Source organism: Oryza sativa, chromosome 10 (genome assembly GCF_034140825.1).
Source record: "Oryza sativa Japonica Group chromosome 10, ASM3414082v1".
Taxonomy (NCBI): domain Eukaryota; kingdom Viridiplantae; phylum Streptophyta; class Magnoliopsida; order Poales; family Poaceae; genus Oryza; species Oryza sativa.
Genome location: NC_089044.1, coordinates 4,573,992 through 4,588,398, shown reverse-complemented (window position 1 = coordinate 4,588,398; position 14,407 = coordinate 4,573,992). Strand labels below are relative to the sequence as shown.

General features: G+C 46.4%; 1 protein-coding gene across 1 annotated transcript; it reads right to left on the bottom strand.

Annotated features, from left to right (window-relative positions):
• Nucleotides 1-3,097: 3,097 nt before the first annotated feature.
• LOC4348164 (geraniol 8-hydroxylase) lies at nucleotides 3,098-4,156 on the bottom strand. Its single transcript, XM_015758457.3, has one exon. The coding sequence runs from the start codon at nucleotides 4,130-4,132 to the stop codon at nucleotides 3,188-3,190; it is 945 nt and encodes a 314-aa protein (XP_015613943.1). The 5' UTR covers nucleotides 4,133-4,156; the 3' UTR covers nucleotides 3,098-3,187.
• Between the last annotated feature and the right edge of the window lie 10,251 nt (nucleotides 4,157-14,407).

The window sequence follows — 14,407 nt, the reverse complement described above, 5'->3', positions numbered from 1 at the left end:
ATAGTACTAGAGTTGAAAATTCAGAAAAACAATTGGTTCAAGCAGAATTGAAAATATAAAATTTCCAACTAATGAAATTCTTCATATGGTTGATATTGTATATTCATTATTCTCAGCTGAACTTGTGCTTGTGAACAACCATCCATGTTTAGGGAACCTTATGCATCTAAGTAATTGCTTTATTTGAGATGATTAAAGATGAAAGGAATTCTTGCAACTTCTGTTATGACTCTTGGGAGTTTGTTTTCAAAAATAAAATTGTTTTAAGAAGCTCATTCCTCCAATTGACTTCATTTTATACCTACCAAGGCCATATGCAAGTATATCATTGATAAACCTTATTATGCATATGATTGCTTGACATTATATTGAGTTTTGTCAAATTTATGTGACTCGTGTTAGATATCTTTCATACTCTCATGATCAAGGGGTCATTTCCATTTTTGTTTCCACATATATAATACAACTAAGCTTCTACACTGGAAGTTGGCTTCCCACAAAAATTTCCATCCAAATAAACTCCTACATTAAACTATGCTTTCTTCTCCTCGAAAAGTTCTTGGTAAAAGAAAATGAGAAAAGGAGGGAAAGGCATGACTATAAGAAAAAAAAGAGAAAAGGAAATAAAGCTTGCTCTCAAAACATTGAGCATGATGAAAAGAAAATATAGCCATGCCCCTTCCATATTCATGCCAAGAAAACAAAAATGGAGGAGAAAGTATAGGGAAAAGGGAGAATCATTTCTTTATTCCACCATTCCACAAAATATTTTACTTTTCTATGTTCTACCACAAATAAAGACTCTTGATCTAGGAGTATGACTGATGATCTTCTTGAGTCCGTATTTTTGGCTTTGCAATATATATGATGCAGGTATGTCACAATTTGTCCCTACCGAACTCCACATATCAGCCTTAGAATAGGGGTAAATTCTGGCACATTTTGCCTTGGTGAAGATCCAAAAAGAAAATATATATTCTTGAGAGATAAGAGAGAAAGTCAATATGAGGAAAAGAGCTGGTTTGCGAAAATTCATTAAAATCCCATAAGTCTGACAGAGAAGCAAGAAGGACTGGAATCGAGGTCATTCCATCTATCAATTGCTTAAGATGGTAAGATAGCCACTAATAAGGTTCACAGGTGCAAGTATGGTTGTGAATGATTTATATTCCTGATTTATATCTTGAAGAAATTCATTCTACAATAACCTTTACTCAAGGACGAGCAAAGAGCTAAGTGTGGGGGCTTTTGTTGGCGACTGTTAAATGCCGATTCTATACTGCCAACATCTGCATAAAGTTCAGATAATAAAACATCCAACATAGTGATAGGTGCTTAATTAATCTCACATATTCCACAAGTGTTAGTGTATATTTGTATGCAGGTGATAAACCCTGAGGTTAGGAGAAAATTTAGAGTAAAGTGAGGAGAATTATGTATCCATACAAGGATGGGTTGTGAACTTCATCAAAACACTAGAGAATCAGCCAAAAATACCAAAGAATGGATAGAGGAGGACCAGGGGAGGACATGGGCCAAAGCCAAGGCCAGATGGGCCCAGCCCAGGTTTGGTCGAACCACCATCCTCACCGTTTGATGTGGGGTTTGGCGTGGATGTCCCAGATGCATCCTTGATGACGGTTGGAGGGCACTTTGGAAATTTCCCCTTCACCAACCGTCACACCTACCTCTATGTAAAGACATCACTCCCTCACTTCACTCACACACTTCCAAGCTTGAGCTGAATTATATGAGGCTCTATTGGACTATATTGTATACTAGAATAGGAAGAGAGTAGAGTAGAAGAAGTCAGAAGAATTTCGGAGTTGTCGGTAATCTTCTCTCATTTCTTTTATTCTGTTTTTACTCTGAATTCAATATAATATTCTTCCTCAGTAATTTAGATTTATCTCGTGAGAATTATCTCTTGGTTAGTTCGTAAATAGCATACGGGATCATTGTTCACTATAGTCCATTTATTTATAGTGATTGCTTTAGTTTTTGATTTGCACTAGAGTAGTTATTAATTGCGTAGACGCAGTGTCTAGGTAATTAATTTCCAGTGGTTGCTGCGTATCCCGCAGTACGTTTGAGGTAGGTATAGAGGTGGTGACAGCCCTCAAGAGCACTTAAGTCCTCCCTGTCCGGGTATGTAGTAGAGCGACATATGGGAACAACGGATTGCCAGTGCTTGTAGTATTGCATTAGGATTAAAGTTAAGCTTTCCCTAGGCACTATTTCTCAGTAGTAAATCCTCTCTGTCCTGGCCTATCATATGCTTGGTGTCCTTGGATGAACCGGAGGAAGATCTGACCACACACGTTCTCTTGGATTCGATACCCATTGGAATACTCCGTAGGGGAAGTGCTACATCGGTATATCCGTGCGCTTGCGGATTCTATCTATGATTGTAAGAATTACGAATAGCCATCTGCCTCCATGGCGGACAGCAGATGCGGCATCAGGAAGAGGACGCGAAGGACGAGAGGTCGTTCTCGCGTCAGCCGTGCCCGCCGCAGCACCCTCCCGACCGCCCGCCACGCTCGCCTCCCCTCCCAGCCACGCCCCCTCCATGGCACCTCCTCCACGCCACCCGCCGCTGTCTGGAGCCCACCTACCAGTCCCCTTCCTCGTTGCGCCCGCCCCCGCTTGCTTGGCACGCCTGACGACGTGCCGCCGCCCACCGCCCGCCTCGCGGGCCGCCGTGCGCACCAACCGCTCGCACGGCCGCGCCTGATGACGCGCGAGAGAGAGAGAGACGGAATGAGGGGAAGAGGAAAAGGAGGAGGTGGGAGAGAATAATAGGTGGGCCCCACCATGTTTTTTTAAAAAAAAATGCTGACTGGGTTGCCTTTTAGGACAAAACGGCCCTGGATTGGATCGAGGGGGGTAATTCGTTCGGTATTGAAAGTTGAGGGTGAGTAATGTTTGGCTTTTCGAGTTTAGGGGGGAAATTCGTACTTTTTTCATAGCAAAATTGTTTTGGTATAGGTACCGGTTGCTAGTATTGGTGCCGGTTGGGAACCGGCTCCGGCACCTATGATGGTTTTTTTACTTGTGTGCATATATATTGTATCAATGTTGTTAATATTTTTCCTTTTTTTACAAGTATTTCAATGTATTTGAGACAAATGAGATATAACATCCTTGAGGTTTTAAAACAGTTTCGCGCGCCATTGAAGAAAAATCAAGGAATTAATGGAACCGACAGTAACAAGCATGCACGTGTACGTGTTACCGTGAACAGTGACCGGAGCGTGTCACGGTCCAGCCCGGCCGAGTCATTGTCCCGCGCCGCGACGTCGAGAAGCACGTCGAGGAAGTCACCCTTCCTGGCCTCGCCGGCGTCGCGCTCGCTCAGCCTCTCCTCCACCACCGCGTCGAACACCCGGTGGAGCCGCGCAAACAGGCCGGCCATCCGCCGCCGCCATCCCTGCAGGTCCGCCGCGGCGATCGCCGGGAAGAAGTCCGACACGTTCGGGCAACCGCCGGCCTCCATGATCTCCACGACCACCTCCTTGAACTCCATGGACTCGCCGTGGTCGTCCAGGCTGGTGAGGTTGCGGGAGAAGATCGTGCTCGAGAGGAGGTTCAGGCTCGTCGCGAACGCGACACGGCCGACGTCCACCGCCGCCGCGCCGCCCTCGCGCTCCGCCAGCCGGGCGACGTGGTCCACGAGCTCCTGCACCTTCTCGCGCCGGAGACGCCGGAGCGCGTCGAGCCGGTGCGGCGCGAACAGCTCCGCCGCCATGATCCTGCGGAGCGCGCGCCACCGAGGCGAGTTGGGCAGCCAGGCGACGGAGTTCGTGGCGTGGTCACCGGTGGCGTCGGGGACGGACCGGCTGGCGAAGGCGGCGTTGTGCCTCTGCAGGAACTCGCGGGCAACGTCCGGCGAGGAGACGACCACCGTGGTGACCGCGCCGAGGCGGAGCGACATGAGCGGGCCGTACATCTTGGCGAGGCCGGCGAGCGAGCGGTGTGGCTGGTCGCCGAGCAGGTGCAGGCTGCCGATGAGCGGCAGCGGGCGGGGTCCCGGCGGGAGGAGGCGGCGGGAGTGTGCAAGGAGGTCGAGGAGGTAGACGGAGAGGAGAGCGGCGAGAAGCCATGGCAGCCATGGAAGAAAAGAAGCCATTTGTTATTATTTTTGGTTGGTGGGGTGACACACAATGCCGGCCGTTTTATGTATGTATGCGGCCTCGCGAGGGTGAGAGCTTGTTGTATTTTTCCAAATTATGTACATCATTCACTACCAGTAGCTGTCCAAGTGATTCTCCCTGTGAAATAGCTGTCAAAGTCGATGTCGACGTGTGCTGAATGGAACGTTCGGGAACGTATATATTCTAGTGGATTTTTTTTCCTATTTATTACTGATCACAAAAAAGATTAATTATCCATTTTTTCCGGATATAAAGATATAAGTGGTGAAGTTAATTTGGATCTGTTTTTAATATTCGAATTTAATCCACCACCACATTTTTTTACATCACTATTGTACAGTCAACATATAATATACTAGACTTGCGTACCCACGAATAAGCCCATAACATACGCTCATAGGACCGCCACTTTTGTAACAATTACATGACACATGCGTGTTCATCATTAATCATATAACGTTATACTTACACACCCACGAATATGCCCCATTACACTACTACAAAACACCTAATAGGTGCTGGTTTAACAACTATTTACCATTTCCTATCTCCACGAGACGACAAATCTAGATGAAAACTGTGCTAAACTGGGCCTAACTAAAGCGTAAAGAACCTCTAGATTTAGCCCCGTCAATAATAATACATTTATTTTCGCATGGAAATAATATGAAAACACTATTAAAATTAATTTCCTAGCTGTGCGCCCTCTCCCTCACTTTTCCTCCACTTCTCTCCCTCTCTCTCTCACTTTTCCTCCCTCCCTATCCCTCTACTGGACACAACAGCAGCGCCGACCACAACCAGCGATGACGAAAGGGCCAGCCACAACCGGCACTGGCGACGGAGGAGGCGGCGCGCGCGACCCCTCACCCTCCCTCTCTCTCTCCGGCAGAGAGGAGGGGCAGCGGCGGTGGCGTGGCCATAGAGGGAGGTTGCCGATGGCGTGCGGAGGAGGCAACATGGCCCCCCCTTCCTCTCCCATATTTGGCTCCCCTCCCCTCCCAGATCTGGCAGAGAGGAGGGGTGGCGGTGGTTGCCTGAGAGGAGGGTGGCAGCGGTGCGGCTCCCCTCCTCTCCCTCTCCCTCTTGCCTCCCAGATCCAACTGAGGGGAGGGGCGGCGGTGGCAGCTCGGCTAGAGGGGGGAGGAGGGAGGGAGGTGTTGGCGGGGGCTCCGGCGATGGCGGTGGCAGCGGCGGCACCCACCCATGGCGCAGCTTCCCTCCCTCCCTTTTGGATCTCTCCCTCCTAGATCCGACCAGTAGGGGGAGGGGGATGGAGGGCGGTTGCGGCGGCAGCGGCTCCCAACGGCTCTCCTCACCTCCCCTCTCTCCCTCTCCCTGCCAAAACCCTAACCCTAGATCCGGACAGAGGTACGAGGGCTACGGCGGCGGCGCAGCCGGAGACGGTAGGGCGAGCACGGGTGGGGTTGGTGGTGATTTTTTTTTGTTCGCCCAAAATATTTTCGCTGGCGTCTCGCTATAGCGCCTCCAAAAATGAAAATGCCTTCTACGAAATTGATTTTTACAAGTCTTTGCATATTGGCGTGTCTTTCCCTCCCTGGAAAAATAATTTTTTGTCGACTGGGACAACGATTTTCCTAGTTGTGGGAGGGTGGCCGGCTCGTTGCAACCTCGAGCTCTCAACGCTGGGCTGGAGCAGGTTGTTGGCCGCTGTGGCGGCTGTTGCCGGGACTGTGGGGCGGTGGCTGTTGCTGGCATTGTCCAGGCAAAAGCAGAGAAACAGCCAGCAGATGGAGCAACAGCTGTAACTACAACCGCTGTGTTTTTTTCACATAATATCTTTCAAACGGATGTTAAACCATTGAATGCTTCACTGAGCTTTTTTCAATTTTCGTTTTATATAAGGTAAATTTTGCTACATGACATCGTGACTTTGCGGTTTTAGTTGTAGGACACCGTGCGAAGTGACTTTTGGGGAAAGACACTGGCAAAAATTGGATATTTGCTGGTGAACACCGCACCCATTAAAATAATAATTTTCGGTCGAAGAGGAGAAAGAAATCAGGTAAAAGTTCTAAAATACACTTGGACCCGCTCTCTCATCTCTTTTCTCTCCATCCCCGCACCCCTTCCTCCCCTGCGTTGGCCATGTCAGCGGCGCCTCGCCCTTGGTGCGGATTATGGCGGCGCCTTCGCGGATGCGGCGGAGCGCCTCGCCAAGGTCGCGGCAGCCGCAGACGAAGAGGACGCGGAAGTTGTGCCTCGCCGATGGCCTCCAAGATCCGGGCCTCCACAAAGTGCTCAATGCGGGCCTTGGCCATGACTGGGATGGTGACGACGCACTTGATGTCGTGGATGAGCACCGGGTCGGACATGTGGGCGACGCTGCCTGCGCGCGGATGTCGGCGAGGATGCGCTCCAGCGCCATGACCGCGCAGGTGCCATGCCAGCCTCCTCGGCGAGGCGTGCCTGCTCGGGTGTGACGGCGCTCGCCGCCATTGGAGGATGCCCATCCTGTGGATCTTGCTTGTGGCGAAGTGATTGGAGCGGCCTGGGCGGCGCGATTCACGACGAGGATGGTGCGGCAAGGTGGTGGCTGACACAAGGACGACATGGGCGTCGGTCGTGGTGGCGGACTGCATGGGTGACGGAATGGTCTTCGGGCGGCGTGGTGAGGGCGGCAAGGACGACGGCCGACGCGATTCGCGCAAGGACGGCGTGGGTAGGCCGACGCTGGTAGGGCTTGGTCATCGGTATGTCCTTGGTGTGCAGCGAGTGGCAAGGGAGCAGTTGTGAGAGGACGAGGTGGCATCTGTGGCTGGCAAGGACGGCGTGCTCGGCTTGGTCCGCTAGGAATAGCGACGCGTCATCTTGGCAGCTGCCGGTGGTAGAGCGAGGATGGAGATGGCATCATCAGCATGGATGCGGACGGGGTGCCAGGGTGGCAAGGACAGCGCAGCGCCGCCGGCAGGGCCACGGCACGGGAGGAAGGGGTGCGGGGATAGAGAGGAAAGAGATGAGAGAGCCGACATGTGGGCCTAAGAGTATTTTAGAACTTTTACACAATTTCTCTCACCTCTTCAACCAAAAATTATTATTTTAATAGATGCGATGTCCACCAGCAAATATTTAATTTTTGCCAGTGTTTTTCCCCAAAAGTTGCTTCATGCGGTGTCCTACAGCTAAAACCGCAAAGTCACGATGTCCTGTAGCAAAATTTGCTTTTATATAAACTATGAAGAGTTGAAGACTATTGTTCTACTAGAGTCAATTCTTCAGGGCTTCATGGGTTTGACTCCATTGTAGCAGGACAGTTTAGTTTAATGCAAAAATAAACATTTTAGAAATTTAGCAATGCCAAATTTTTGGTAAGTCAACAGCGTTACCAAGTTTTGATAGGATGTGTTAAATGTGATATTGCCAAAATTTTCTAAGCTAAATATTTGGTAATAAACTAAATGTATATGCATGTTTATTAATTTTGTGAAACAATGATTGGTTTAAAATGCCACCAATCGAAACATGCCAGGCTGCGTTCCATCTACACTTGTGCAGGTAGATTTTTTTAGTGTACATAAAACGAGAAAGCTTATTAGCACATGATTAATTAAGTATTAATAATTATAATTTTTTAAAACAGATTTGTTTGAATTTTTTAAACAACTTCTATATAGACTTTTTTTTTTAAAAAAAATACATCATGTAACAGTTTAAAAATCGTGCTATAAGAAACCGAGAAAGTTGAAGTTTAGGGTTGAAGAAAAAAACTGGGTCTGAGCGTGGATCCGTCACTGCTCACCTCCCAGCATCAGGAGGGTTTCTTCCACTTTTTCTACACCTTATATTTCTCTTTACCTCTCTTGTCCTCTTTGGTTCCTCAACTGTCGCTCTTGTGCCCAATTATAGTAAGCTGGCGACCGAGAGGTTGGAGATCACGGGCTTACTAGTACCACTGATTGTTAATTATTTCCGACGTACTCCAATCGTGTCATTGTTCGGCCTTGGTCGCTTTTAGCAAGCAGCCAAACAAATGTCTTTTTCTAAACATGAGAAACATGTGACAGAAATGAGTCAGTTTTCTTTCGGTACATTAAAATTAGTGTAGATGAGATGATGAATCGACGTGTTGTGTTGGTCGATACGATTACGTGGGATATGTAGTTATAAGATAAAATAAATAAATGCAACTCTTAAAATTTGTATGGCTGGTATACGCCAGATACACTAGGACATAAACCAATGATGCCAACTTGTGGCATTCTAGAGGGCCCTTCTAATGGGCGATCGATCACCAGCGATCGCGCTGGGCGATCAGTTCGCCCCCCTCCCCCCTCCCCCCTCCCCCTATACTCCTCCCTCTTCTCCCTCTTTCCTCCTCCCCTTCTTCTCTTCCTATTACAGTACACCACACAATATTTTTTTAAAAAAATAAAAAGTTAGAAAAATTTATGTATAGAAATACTATATATAAAAAATTTGAATTCAAATTCAAATTTGAATCGGGTATGTAAACTTTTGACTTATAAACTTTGGGTCTATAACTTTAGGTGTATAAACTTTAGATGTATAGAAATATTGTATATAGAAAATATTTGAATTCAAATTTAAATTTGAGTAAGATATAATTCAAATTCAAATTTGAAATAGGTATGTAAACTTTTGACTTATAAACTTTAGCTCTATAAACTTTAGGTGTATAAACTTTAGGTGTATAAACTTTAGATGTATAGAAATACTATATATAAAAAAATATTTGAATTCAAATTTAAATTTGAATCAGATATATAAACTTTTGACTTATAAACTTTTGGTCTCTAAACTTTAGATGTGTAAACTTGAGGTGTATAAACTTTAGGTGTATAAATTTACTAAAATAGGAAAGTAATGCGGTGCCAAAAAAGGAAACCATGTGGAGGGGTGGAGGGAAGGAGGGGGGAGGGGATCGATTGCTACCCCATCCCCATAGCGATCGATCGCCCATCAGCATTCCCAATTTTAGAAGCTTAATTTCACTTTTCAACTGACATTGTTCGGAATGCCATGTTTTAGAGAGCGTGACATGTCAAACTTTTGCCGAGAAGTTAGAAAGTCTCTGCATTTATGTATATTATATATATAAATCATAGGTTCCTGAAATTGGGGAGAAGTTTGGAGAAAGTTGATAGTTTGGAAAAAAAGTTGAGAGTTTATGTGAGTAGGAAAGTTTTGGATGTGATGTGATGTGATGGAAAGTTGGGAGTTTGAGAAAGTTTGGTGTGAACTAAACATGTCTTACTTATAGACAAACTAGATTTGCATTTGATGTATTACCCTGACACTACTATAGAAAGGGTAAAAGGTGCCGGTTCGGAAACCCTAATAGGTGCCGGTTTTCCCTACCGGCACAAAGGAGGCGGCACTGATGATACTTGTCATCGGTGCTGGTTCTAGGAAATAGGTGCCGGTTTTAAACTCAAAACCGGCACCTATATGGTCCTAATAGGTGCCGGTTCTAAAGCAAAATGCCACGTGGCTGTCAAATAGGTGCCAGTTTTAAACTCAAAACCGGCACCTATATGGTCCAAATAGGTGCCGGTTCTCAAGCAAAATGCCATGTGGCTGTCAAATAGGTGCCAGTTTTAAACTCAAAACCGGCACCTATATGGTCCTAATAGGTGCCGGTTCTCAAGCAAAATGCCATGTGGCTGTCAAATAGGTGCCGGTTTTAAACCGGCACCTATATGGTCCTAATAGGTGCCGGTTTAAGCCAAATTGCCACGTGGTTGTTAAATAGGTGCTGGTTTTTGAGGTCGAAACCGGCACCTATTTGTTGGGTCAAAAAATAATAATAATTGCAGCCCACATCCATACATCACATTCCACATTCCACAATCACAATCACAATCACAATCCACAATCCACAATTCAATTCACAATTCACAATTCACAATTACAATGCACATTCCACATTCCACATTCCACATTCACATTCACATTCACAATCACAATTCACAACCTTTCACTTTCACTTTCACTTTCACATTCACTTTCACATTCATAACAACAAATAAAAACCTACAAGCCATTCATCACAACATATAAAAACCTACAAGCCTAAGTCAAAATTCGTAAATCCAAAAATTCCTATCTTTAAATCCTAAACATTTGCATATATATCCTAACTCAAAATATACCTAGTTTAAAATTCCTAACTCAAAAGATTGTAAGTCTAAAATTTTTAAGTACAACATGACGTGGCCTCACGAGTGATGGGTCCTTGATATAGAATATTTGTTTAACGGACTTTGCGAGCACGAATGGTTCATCTTCGTAGCCAACATCATTCAGGTCAACGATGATCGTTCCATGCTTGTCAATCTTCAAACCCCTTGGAATTTTGACCCATTTGCATTGGAATAGAGGGACTTTGAGGGCTCCATAATCTAACTCCCAGATTGACTGTATGAAACCGTAATAAGTCTGCTTGTTGCCACCGTCATCGTAGGTGTCGATGCGCACGCCACTGTTTTGATTTGTACTCTTGTTGTCCTGGGCCTTGGTGTAAAAGGTATACCCGTTCATATCATAGCCCTGGTACATGTGGATTGTGTTGGATGGCCCCCGAGATAAAGAAAAAAGGGCACCATCGATGTCTGCAGTTGTCAGGTACTCCATCAACCATTTCCCAAATTGATGTTTATGCATCTTCGCGAGCCATGCTGCTCCTTTCCTGGGATTGTCTCTAAGGAGTACATCCAAGTGCATGTCCACGTACGGAGCCACCAAAGCTGACTGTCGTAACACTGCAAAATGGGCTTGTCTTATGGTTTGTCGATTGGGGGCAAAAATTCTCCTGTGACCTAATGTTCCCTTTCCAAGCATCCTGCCCTCGTGACGGGACACAGGAACACCGATAGGTTGTAGATCCATGTAATCTATACAGAATTCGACCACCTCCTCTGTTGCATAACCCTCGACGATGCTGCCTTTGGGTCTCGATCTATTCCTGACATATTTCTTTATGATGCCCATAAACCTCTCGAAAGCCCACATGCTATGCAGATATGCTGGAGCTATGATCTTTACTTGTTCCACAAGATGAACAATCAGATGCACCATGATATTGAAGAAAGAGAGGGGGAACAATATCTCCAGCTGGCAAAGGTTGAGAATCGCGTCCTCCTGAAGCTTGCCCAATGAAGCCGGATCGATAACCTTTTGGTTTATCGCTTTGAAGAACTGGCACAACTTGATGATTGGGTCTCGAACCTTTTCTAGAAGGATACCCCTGATTGCGACTGGTAGCAGCTGCGTCATAAGAACATGGCAGTCATGTGACTTCATTCCAACCAACCTCTTTTCTTTCATGCTAACTAGTCTCTTAATGTTCGCACAGTAACCGGATGGGACTTTGACACCCCGCAGGCATTCCAACATACTCGTTTTTTCTGCAGCACTAAGAGTGTAGCATGCCGGAGGTAGGTAGTAGCGGCCATTTCCTCTGTCATGAGGATGCAGCTCTTTCCTGATGCCCATGTCTTCGAGATCTTTCCGTACTTGCAAAGTGTCTTTTGTCACGCCCGGAAATTCACTAGTAATTTCCGAACTTATTTGTGCATAAAATCCTCATCCAGGAATCAGCCGAGGTACACAAACTGACAATTTAATATACAAATCCATCATAATAACTAAACCGATATATACTTACTTAAGAGGCACTTAGTCCTCACCATGAAGAAAACTGCAGCGGAAAATAAAATCTAGCGAAGCTCTGGCTCCACTCCCACAGGCAGCTCAACTGGGGTATAAGCCAAACGTCTTCTCCTTCTGGATCCTTCTTCTTCAACTGAGGTTGATTGATTATTGCAAGGTGAGCATATGACATACTCAGCAAGCCACACAGCAAATATGCAAGTGCACAAGGATACCAAAGGATGGCATAATATTGGCTCATTTGCAAAAGCAGCATTTAGCAAAACATTTAAGAGAAGTAAAACAGTGGAGTAATTAATTAGAGATTTTAATCAACACTGAACAGCACACCCATGCTGCACAGGCCCAACCATCCTGAACAACCATACCCGGCTGTACAGATCTAATCTCCAAACCAGGAGCTAAGCAAATTATTACCAGGTATAACATCCAAAATTATTGTGAGAGGTGTGAGACTAATTACGAAAAACATTGCTCAACCCGCCCATAACCGCGGGCACGGCTATTCGAATAGTTTTACTCTGGCCAGAGGTGTACCACTGTACCCACAAGACACAGCCCCACAACATGTCACCATGTGCCTCAGTACCACCACGGTACCTCGGAAAGGAGCTGTGACATTACCCCTCGCATAACACAACCCACCACAGTGCACCTTTCCTGGATCATAATCACCCCCTCAAAAACCAGAGGCATGGACTCCCCAGCGACCCCCGTGGGCTTATCTCTACCACTTCTCAGTCTGGTGCTCTGCAATGAACCATGCTATACGAAAGGTAAAGCCGTTGCCCACACTGGCTTGTGGTTGGCACGATTAATGTTTCACAATAGTAGCTCGCGAACCGGTCCTTAATTGTCATGAGCACGACTCTCAAAACCATGTGCTCACAACCCACCATTATCAAGTTTTAGTTGGCAAGTAATTAATTAACCAATCACGATTGACCATCGTGAACTATCATTAAGCCATCATTAAATAATAATGAGTCATAAGTTATCCCAATAGTGTACTAATGTTTCTAAGCATGGCTAAGCAATCATATCTAATATCTAGCTGAACCAATATATAAAGCTCAACTAGTCAAGTTATAATAACCCAAGGTATCAAGGAATAAAGTAATCAATGCAAACAGGCCATAACAAAGGAATAGATTCACACCACCCAGTGACATTCAAAAATAAATGCACAGTTGAAACAAATAGAGAATTTAAATATAGGATCAACATGCTCAAAGGATTGTGTTTAGGATCTGTGTGACTTGCCTTGCAATAATCGGTCTTCAATTAATCTTCTTGAATACTTCCGGCGCACTCGCGAACCTTCGCAACGACGGAAACGACAAGCTAACACGCAAAACGAAGAAAAAGACTAATAAAAACCAAATAAACAATACATAAAACGTAAATAAACATGTAGATCATAATGTTAGATGAATTATGAGACTTGAACGGCCTCATTCTGACTTCAAATAAATTTATTATGAATTTTACAAGATTAAATCTATTTAAAGCCCATTTAAAAAGAATTAAATAAATTTAATTCAATTTATGGATAATTTTAATATGTAGATCTTTATTTTATACAACTTTTGCATCTTGAACCACATTAAACTGAGCTAAGATGAATTAGTTATGAATTTTTAAAGATTAAATCGGATTAAAACACTTATATGGATTTTAATTGAATTATGACGCAATAATGAATTATTTTTGAAAAGGAAAAGGAGGATTATTGCGTCAGCGGCTAGGGTTTGCGGTGGACCAGGGGCACGGCGGCGGTTCAAGGGAACGGACGGCCGAGATCAACCCTATCCAAAACGGACTGCCGAGATCGAACGGTCCACGACCGGCTCACGGGGAACGGCAACGATGACGTCAGCGATGACGGCAGCGATGACGTCAGCACCGGCGGCGACTCGGGCGGCTCGGACGCGCATGCTCGCCGGCGAATGACAGCGCGGCGACGCGAACGGAGGGCACCAACGGGTAGAGGGCGACGCGGCGAACTCACCGGTGACCAAAACAACGGCGGAAAAGCAACGGACGGCGCCGGCGACGAGGAAGAAGCGGCGGCGGAGATCGGGTCGACGGCGGCGACGGTGCTCCGGCGATCTTCGGCGGCGGCGAAGGGGCGGACGGGGACGGCGACGACTTGGCGATCCCGATGGTGGCCTTCCCGAGTGACGACTACGACCGGAACGGCGGCGGCGCACGGCTGGAGCGACGGCGGCGACGGCGGCGCTAGGGCACACGGAGCTAGGGCGCTACGGACGACGAGAGGTGAAGGCGAGGGTGGCGGCGGGTAGAGAAGAGATCGGGGGTCCTTTTAAAGGGGCTAGGAGGCGGCGGCGAAGGCCCACGGCTGCCGGCGACGAGAAGGAAAGGTCGGGGTTCGGAGGAAAGAGGCCGATCCGAATCGAACTCGAATCCACGAATTTCCAAACGATTTTAACCGACGATTCCAAAAGAGAAAAGGTGGAGGAGATCCTGGAGATTGTTTCCCCTCTATTGATTTCACCGGAGAAGGAAAGACGCGGCCGAATTTGGAAGGAGACGGCGGCGGCTCGCGCTAGGGTTTCGGGCGGCGGCGGCGCAAC

Bases quoted from the DNA above. Each gene is read 5' to 3' on its own strand.
- LOC4348164 (XM_015758457.3), bottom strand. From the start codon at position 4,132: ATGGCTTCTTTTCTTCCATGGCTGCCATGGCTTCTCGCCGCTCTCCTC.